General features: G+C 48.8%; 1 protein-coding gene across 1 annotated transcript; it reads left to right on the top strand.

Annotated features, from left to right (window-relative positions):
- The first annotated feature begins 1,444 nt into the window (after positions 1-1,444).
- mex3b (mex-3 RNA binding family member B) lies at positions 1,445-7,066 on the top strand. Its single transcript, XM_079555037.1, has 2 exons — positions 1,445-1,984; positions 4,024-7,066. Exons 1-2 carry the CDS (start codon positions 1,603-1,605, stop codon positions 5,412-5,414), a joined length of 1,773 nt encoding a protein of 590 aa, XP_079411163.1. The 5' UTR covers positions 1,445-1,602; the 3' UTR covers positions 5,415-7,066.
- The last annotated feature ends 1,908 nt before the right edge of the window (positions 7,067-8,974 follow it).

Raw genomic sequence — 8,974 nt, 5'->3', positions numbered from 1 at the left:
TGATTTAAAAAAAATAGTCTTGTTTCATGTGTGTTGTTTTACTGCTTTGTGTCATTTCAGTGATGACTGGTGGAGCTGAACAAAGACACAGCTTTGTTATTGTTATCTTGCTTTTGATTGAAAGATTCTTTTCGAAAAATAAAAAACATGACGACACATGTGGTTCTCTTCTCGGGTCAGGAATTAAAATGAGATTCTGAAATGTCAGCGTGACTTTCCTGGAAAAATAAAGGAAAAAAATGATAATAGCCTATATATATTGATGAAATGTGGTGAAATGTGCTCATGAGTGTGTTGCTTGGATTGTTTTATTTGAGTGGTGCGTCGTTATCATGTAAAGAGTGTTCACTATACTTGCATTACATTGAATAGTTAATCACATAGGATTTACACATAAAAAAATGGTGTTCATTTTTGTAGCGACGCGCTTCGGCAACGTGCTGTTTGTCATTTTTAGCATGGAATGACACGCAGTTACATGCGAATTTTACGCCGAGCATGCATAGGCAGCCATATGCCGAGCTGCACAGATGAGGCACTGTCCCACCCCTCTCAGTCATCTCCCCAGATAAACCCGGTGACCTGCCGTAGCCGCACGTTACGTTTGTTACAGTGCGTCTGTCGCTTTTTTTACGGACAAGGCAGGGAGACACCTTATCAGCGACTTATTTATTTTTGTATCGCTCAATTTTACAGCGGGACACAAGGACACCCCCGCTGTGCAAGCAAACAAACAAATAAACAAACAAACATTGCCCCATACATAGATTCTGGGCTGTTCATTAACACTTTCATTGAGTAGGAGCCGTGAATCTGCGAGTATCGCTTTGGTCCGATACCGGCGAATCCATAGTACATTTCGATCCATAGATTTTTTTTTCTTTTTCTTTTTAAACACGCACCAAACAGACAAAAACAAACCCAAAAGCAGTGAGAGAGACAAAGAGGTAGTTTTGGGAACAAAGAATGGGCCGTGGCCAAGCGCTGGTGCCCGCCCCCTTCCACACCGGGGCGGCCAATGACCGCGCGCCTCGAGCTGAGCGAGCTCCCAGCGCCGCATCGTGCCCCGCCCAGTTACGTCACCCGGCGCATCTCCTGTGTCTAGCCGATTTTTCGAGGACTCAGACCCAGACAAGAGAAGCAGCGGAGGAGCGAGGGAAAGCCAAGCAGCACCCCAAAGCAAGGCAAAGCGAGCAAGCAGTAGCAACGGCCGCGGGGAGGGGCGCTTCTTTGCCAGGACGGATCTAAAAGAAAAAAAGCATTTACGCGCAAGCTTTTGGATATACCACGCGCCTTTTTCCTTTGTGTCTGTTTGTCCACGTTTCTTTTTTGTGGCTTTTGACGACTTGCCCCGGCGCCACAGCAGCCGCGACTGGGATACAACCCAAAAGGAGTGGATGTGTTTCTCTTAACTCCTCGCTCCCCTTCTGTTTTTTTTTTTGTGATTGTGTTTTACTTTGCACTGAGCGCCTTGCCACCCTCTGCCAAAATCGGCGCCCCGTCTCCCCTCGCCCCGCTCCTGCCCTCCTCTGCCCTTTCCTCCTCTCCTGCTTTTACCCCAAATCCCACGGGCGAGAAGAGGACGAGACGACGCGGGAGAAGATGCCCAGCTCGCTGTTCGCCACAGACAGCGGCAGCGTCCACCACCACCACCACCACCACCACAGCAGCCACAACAACCACCACCACCACCACAACAACAGCAGCAGCCACCACCACAGCAGCAACCACCACCACAGCCACAGCAATCACCACCAACACCAACAACACCACAACAACCAGCAGCAGCAGCAGCAGGGAGACGCGCTGGACGACCAAAGAGCCCTGCAGATAGCCTTGGATCAGCTCTCCCTGCTCGGCTTGGACAACGACGAGAACGGCCTCTACGACAACAACCAGGAGCCCCGCAAGAAGAGCGTCAACATGACCGAGTGCGTGCCGGTGCCGAGCTCGGAGCATGTGGCCGAGATCGTGGGGAGACAAGGTTGGTGGTTTCCCCCTCCTGTCTATGTGTGTGTGTGTTGTGTTGTTACTGTGGTTGTTTTTACGCATGGAGTCCTTTACGCGCGGAATGCCAACACAGACACCGGCGTCTCTCCCTCCCTCTCCAACCCCCCCGCCCTCCTTCCCTGCTAATAAAAATCTCGATTGGCCAATTTGCACCTCAACTTGCCCTCCACACATCACTCATATAAACTTACTGTCTTTGCACGGCCGCTTAAGTCACACATTGTTCCTCGACTATAAATAAACAGAAGTGGGCGTGGAGCTGTGTGTGTGTGTGTGTGGGGGGGGGGGGGGGGGGGGGACCATGCGTCTTCACAAAGCCACCTCCTAACCTTTTTTTTTTGCATCATTTCCCTTAGCCTTCTGTGTTTCAATAGTTTCGTTTTTTTCTTCTTCTATACTGCGCCATGTGAGCCCATACAGCGTGGTTCGCCTCCCCCCCCCCACCTCCTCCCTCCCTGCTGCGCATATGGCTAGACGACGCAGTCACATACAGTAGTAGAGGGTACAGCGTGATCCACTATGCGCTTTCGGTCCATTCATAAGAACCCCCCCCCCCCTCCCCAAAACAAGCCTCGCTGACAAAGAAAACGCAGGCGCTTGTAAACGGTTTGTTGCCAGTTTAAGCAGCGCCGCGCGTTGCCTTTTCCCTTGTTTATGTTGCGCACGTTTTCATCCCTTTCGATTTAGAACTTGTTGTTTTTGAGACGCGCAGTTTTTAGTCAATGGGCTCTGTGTCGCGCCAGGCGAGAGATGATGCGCACCAGGGCGAGGCGAACTCTCCACAATGAGGCGAGGACCTGCTTCTGTACCGACCTCAACTTGAGCTGAGTCTGTCCGTGCCGACAGGTTATTACTGTCATTATCTGGCAAATGAGGACAACTAGGTCACGGGGCAGCCGGTTCAGAAATAGCGCTCCAGTTGACCCTATGGATAGGTTGGGTTCATCAAGTCTGTGCGCCAAATTGGTTCCCCCCCCAGCACACACACATACACACACACACACACACCCCCTAGCAGTTTATTATCATTATCATGACCGTGGCGTTAAGCGAGCGACAGGATCAAATTGGGACAACAGTCACGATCCCATTCATTGCCCAGAGGCGCTAGACGGCTACTGATGTAGACCTATAAGCTGACACACACACACACACACACTCACACGCGCACTCACAAGGAGGGTTCCAGCTGTATGGGCTGCAGGGCGGATTCTGGTGCTCGGTTTCAAATGCGGACTCTCCCTCTGCCACTGCAATGCCACTACTGCTGCTGCCGCTGCTGCTGCTGCTACTACTGCAGTTTATCTCGGCGAAAACATTGCACTGTAGTTCTCCACTCCTTGCCTTTGTACAACCCCAGCGGCATGTGTTTATTGATGGAATTTATAAATTGGGTCAGATTACGGAAATAATGAAAAGAGCATTTGGGATTAACCCCAGAGATTATTTATCTGCATGAAGACTATCCTCGTTTAACCCACATTGTCTTGTGCAATCGAGCTTTTTTTTTTTACATCGTGCGTCTATGGGATGGTTGAGCTTCTCTTTCGCGCCTTACATCACCCCCTGTCCCACTCAGCTCGGCTTTGCTTTTCTAATTATGTCATTCTTTTTAGACAGCGTCTCTCTCTCTCCGGACCCTTTATCGGTTTATAAAGGGGGCTGTTTACATTACAACTTCCAAAGATGTGGAGGGATTAGGTTACGCTCATTCTCAGGCATTTCGAAGAGACAGTGTTGCAGCGAAACGCTTTGTTAGTGTTTGTAAATCCAAATTGCTTTACTGCAGCTGGGAGGTATTGTGGATCTTAGTGGTGCATGTGGTTTGAATTCCCCCTCCCCTCCAAAAAAAAAAAGAGGGTGGGATCCCCCTATTCCGCATAATAAATAAACATCTAACAGCGGTTTTGAATGTGGGATAAGAAAAGCTTCGCCCTATGACCTAAATCGATCTGTTGGTTTTTTTTTTGGGAGACATGGCCTCACGTGTGTCTCTCTTTGTCTGCCCTCCAGGTTGCAAGATCAAAGCACTGCGCGCTAAGACCAACACCTACATCAAGACCCCGGTGAGGGGAGAGGAGCCTGTTTTCGTGGTGACCGGGCGCAGGGAGGATGTGGCTATGGCCAGAAGGGAAATCATCTCCGCCGCCGAACACTTCTCCATGATCCGGGCTTCGAGGAACAAAAACACCAGCGTGAACGGCAGCGGCACGCCCATCCCGGGACCGCCCAACCTGCCGGGGCAGACCACCATCCAAGTGAGGGTGCCTTACCGCGTGGTGGGGCTGGTGGTCGGCCCGAAAGGCGCGACCATCAAGCGCATCCAGCAGCAGACGCACACGTACATAGTGACTCCCAGTAGAGACAAAGAGCCAGTTTTTGAGGTGACCGGAATGCCTGAAAACGTGGACCGCGCCCGGGAGGAAATCGAGGCCCACATCGCCATGAGAACGGGCGGCCTGATTGAGCTGCAGGACGACAACGACTTCCACGCCAACGGGACAGATGTTGGGTTTGACCTGCACAACCACGCCTCCCTGTGGTCCAAACCCGGCGCTACAACAGCCATGACGCCGTCCTCGGTGCGGAAACCCTTCTCCAACTACCGCAACGACTCCTCTTCCTCCCTGGGCAGTGCCTCCACGGACTCCTACTTCGGGAACAGCGGCTCCCGCATGGCCGACTACAGCCCCCCCAGCCCGGCGCTGAGCTACACCGCAAACAACAACAACAACGGCAACAATAACAACAACAACATCAACAACACCAATGGGTTCGTGTACGGCAGCGACGTCATCTCCCCAGACTCCACCACCAACCTGGCGTTCGATTCGCCCACGTTCGACCCCACCCCGGCGCCCCCTGGACTCTTGTGGTCCCAGTACGAGAGCCGCATGACCCCCACGTCGACCGGGGGCAGCTCGCCGACCAACACTTCAGCCATATTCTCTGCCAATAATAACAATAACAACGGGAGGAGGGTGAGCAGCAGCGGCACCCCTCAGCCAAGGCTCTCCCCGCCTCTCCACAGCCATACAGCAGGCGCCGGCGAGCACCCGCTGGCCCGCCGGGTGCGCAGCGACCCGGGCGGCGGCTCCCTCAGCTTCCCCGGCTCCTACTCCAGCTCCATCCCCTCGCTGCCCGGGCCGCACCTCCCCGGGATCCCCTGCGATTCGTCCGCCTCCTCCTCAGCCTCCTCGTCCTCCTCCACGTCATCCGGGACGAGCAGAAAGGGCAGCCGCGACTGCTCCGTCTGCTTCGAGAGCGAGGTGATCGCGGCCCTCGTCCCGTGCGGCCATAACCTCTTCTGCATGGAGTGTGCCAACCGGATCTGTGAGAGGAGCGAGCCCAGATGCCCCGTCTGCCACACTGGCGTCACTCAGGCCATTCGTATATTTTCATAAGAACTTGTTTTTTTTGTGACTGTGACTGTATCTCCGAAAGCGAGAGCCCCTCGACAATAGCAACAAGTGACTCTTTCTTCTTTAAACCTGCTTTAAAGTGTACATAGGTATACATATGTATGTAAGAGGCTGCAGTATCCGGTGAGGGGACAGACCTCTTTGTGGGCTCCGTCGTAGTTGTTCATGATATACTGTAGCGTGGGGAATATTTTCGACATCTAAGTGCATGTTTTGAATATTACAGCATAGTACTCAATAGTTCTAGTAAATTGTACTCTCTATTTATGAAATGTTAAGGACATTATGGACGAGGGATCAAACCTAGAGACTGATGCTGTTTCCACCAAGAGGTACAGTGCTGCTGAGCGTCCTGACCTACTTTTGCCTCGTGTGGGTGTGCGCGCCACAAGGCGATGATAAGGCTGTCTGTCTCGCTACAAAACAAAAGCTCAACATGTTCTTGGCAGCTCTCAATAGCAAAGCCGGTTGTCTTTGTTGCGTCCAATCAAACGTGCAAACAATGTGATGGTGAAAAAGACGTCCACTATTCCTTCTTACTTTTCGGATAGTGGACTGTATCAGTGCACTGCAGCAAGGCCCGGCCCCGCCCATTCATTCGGATTTGATCGCAGAGACCTAAACACACACAGATGGAGAGTGCTCTGTTTGAGGGGAATCCTGCGATACTGGGGAGTGTTTCACGACAAGCCTCTCTCAGCCTGTCCTGCCCGGTTTCCTCTCTGAATCCCCCAGCTGAAAGCATATTAACACAATCTTCTGAGCTGCAGCGGGCCTCTTGGTGGAAGCAGGTTTTTTAGCCGAGCCTCCCAAAAGTATTTAGTGAGGAGGGGCGTGGGACTCCTACAGGACGCGGATGATACTGCAGCTGTAACCACATGAGGGAGCGCGACATATCCTACATATATATGTATAGAATCAATTTCAGCAAGTTGAAAGTTTTAAATGACATTCATACAGATTGAAGTATTTTATTCTTTTTTGACTTGAAAGATTATATTTCTTATTGCAAAGATGTTTACAGATATTTTAATTTAAGTTCAGTGAACTTTTTTTGTAGCTGGGTTGAAATATTGTTTATTTTGTAGTATGGCCTTATGGCAGTGATCACTGTATTGTTTTAATTATACGACTGTGGGAGGAACCCTGGTCCTCACGATGTGTATTGCATTTGACAGTATTCTGTTGGGATGGAGTTTTATAGGTTTAGCAAAAAAAATGTCTTTTGACTCCGCTTCACCCAGCATATTTTTTATTCAGTAATATAAAGCATATTTTATTCTATATTATTACAAAACATTGAAATGTACAAAACTTAGTAAGTCGAACTCAAAGAAACCGTTTATGCTTTCTAAAATTTGTATGAATTAGAATCCAGTGGGAATTACAGGCTTCTGTTGCACCACTATAGTTTTAGTAATTCTATTTTAATACATTTGTTTACCACTTGTTTATGTATATGTAGGTGACGTTACTTGAGCGTAAATGTACTTTATTGAGCAAAGTTTAAGAACAAAGTATATTTTATTTTATGATAAAGGGCCTTTAACCTCATGGTCGAATACTAATATTATATTTGCTGAGACAAGATTTGAAAATGTATCAAGAGTTTTATTTTTCTGACATTTAAAGTTATACATGATAAAAGTAAGACTTAAGTAATGGTGCTAATTCATGTTTTTTTTAAGTATTTCTATATAAGTCCAATAAAATGGTACATTGACGCCCCGTGTTTGTTTTCGCCTTTATTCGCGATTTGACGGTTTCCTGCAGAGAAGCCTGCGATCGCTACTGCTGCTTTTGCATTTCATTTGGATGTGTCCATACAGTCAATAATGAGGACACCGCAAACACACACACTGGATATTTGACACATTTATGCTCTGATGATCATAGTTCGGGTGTTGTTATATATGCTCCTCATGAAACCTCTTACATTTTTTAAGTGCTAACAAGCGCCAATAGCTTAACTTGAGTAGTTTTGGGGTCACCGTACTTCTAGTTCTACTTCCACCCCACCTTACCGTCACTTCACGCTAGAATTTACAGGCTTGATCGACCGTCCTCTTCCTCTTCTGATTAAAAGTACATTTGCGTGATAATAGAGCTCAGTTTTTGTTTTTTTGTGTGTGGTGGCCCGTCGGCATCACAAAGACACAGAGAGGCCTTCGGAACTACAATAAAACGAGCATCAATTGTCTAAAAGTACATGACAAAGGGGACGTGGGGAGGGAGGGGAGGAGGGGGTCTGGACTCCCGCCGGGTTAAAACCCCGCGCCAACGGATTCAGATGCATTATGTATGGAAGCAGCTGACACGGTGCCATTTAGATTGATCGGGAGTGATGTGGCTACAGTACGGTGTTTTACACAGTCGTTCAGTTGACCCATACCGGTACATTTGGATTGCACAAATGGTCGGACTTATATATCCTTTACAAAAGCAGCGAACAAACTTTCTATACTACAATTGTATTCATGTTTCAGCCTCCTCAGATGTACTAATGCTCTGATTATGTCAAGACGGCGCACAATGAACCGAGTCCTGGTTTTAAAAACAAACACACAACGGAAATCTAGTCTTATTTGTAAAGCTGTGTTGAAGTTGAAATGATGAAAAGACTTTGTTTCGACAGTAGCATACAGCGGTTGGTTATTGCTCGTGCATCACGCAGCCTTGAAGTGATCAACAAACTGCTCGAAACGCAGCCCAAAGGAAATGAAAAAAAAAAACGCAAAGTGAAGCCATCAATAGGCTAAAGGCTTTATCTCAAGTCGATCCTGTGCAAAAAAAGCTTCTGTGGTTCATTGAGAGCACTTTCTAACGGCATGACCCAAAGTAGCTTGTAAATTCAACCGAAAATAACAACATATTGCAGTTAGGCCCTCTTATAGTATATAAAAAACAATTGCATAATATGATACAGACGGCATCGCATCATACAAGGGGGCGTGGCCTCGCTGGGGTCAGCCCTATGTGCCCACGTCCCGGTACAATCGATCGTTCCTTTGTGATTGCAGCACCTAAACTTTGCGTGGTCTCATGGATCTGTCCCTTTTCAAATCCAAATCCAAAGACTCATCTTTTCAAACTAGCTTGGAACGCACTTCTTTATGTCTAGGATGTAATGATTTTTGTGTTTTGTGTCTTCCTCGTGTTGTTGTAAAGCGCTATATAAATCAGCTGATTGATTGATCCCCTCCTGGAACCGCCACCTTAGCATGGTGGAGGGGTTTGAGCACCTGGATGATCCTGGGAGCTCTGTTGTCGGGGGCTTCGTGCCCCTGGTAGGGTCTCCCATGGCAAACTGGTCCTGGGTGACGGGTCAGACAAAGAGCGGTTCAGAAGCCCCTTATGAGAGACCAACAGGTCCGGATAATCGTGAGGCCGTCCTTCTGTGGAACCACCACCTGCAGGAGGAGCCATAAGGGGCTGGTGCAACGTGCTGCTCCGACAGCTGCCCCCACGACCCGGCAACGGACAAGTGGTTGAAGATGGATGGATGATTGATTGATGCAGTATGTTCCTATGTTCCCCCGTCA

This window comes from Gobius niger, assembly GCF_951799975.1.
Source record: "Gobius niger genome assembly, chromosome: 4".
In the NCBI taxonomy this organism is placed as follows: Eukaryota; Metazoa; Chordata; class Actinopteri; order Gobiiformes; family Gobiidae; genus Gobius; species Gobius niger.
The sequence above is the reverse complement of the archived record's forward strand: the minus strand, read 5'-3'. Positions and strand labels throughout refer to the sequence as shown.

Coding starts and splice junctions, on each gene's coding strand:
- mex3b (XM_079555037.1), top strand. CDS start 1,603: ATGCCCAGCTCGCTGTTCGCCACAGACAGCGGCAGCGTCCACCACCAC. Junction 1,985..4,023: donor CGAGATCGTGGGGAGACAAG/GTTGGTGGTTTC, acceptor TCTGCCCTCCAG/GTTGCAAGATCAAAGCACTG.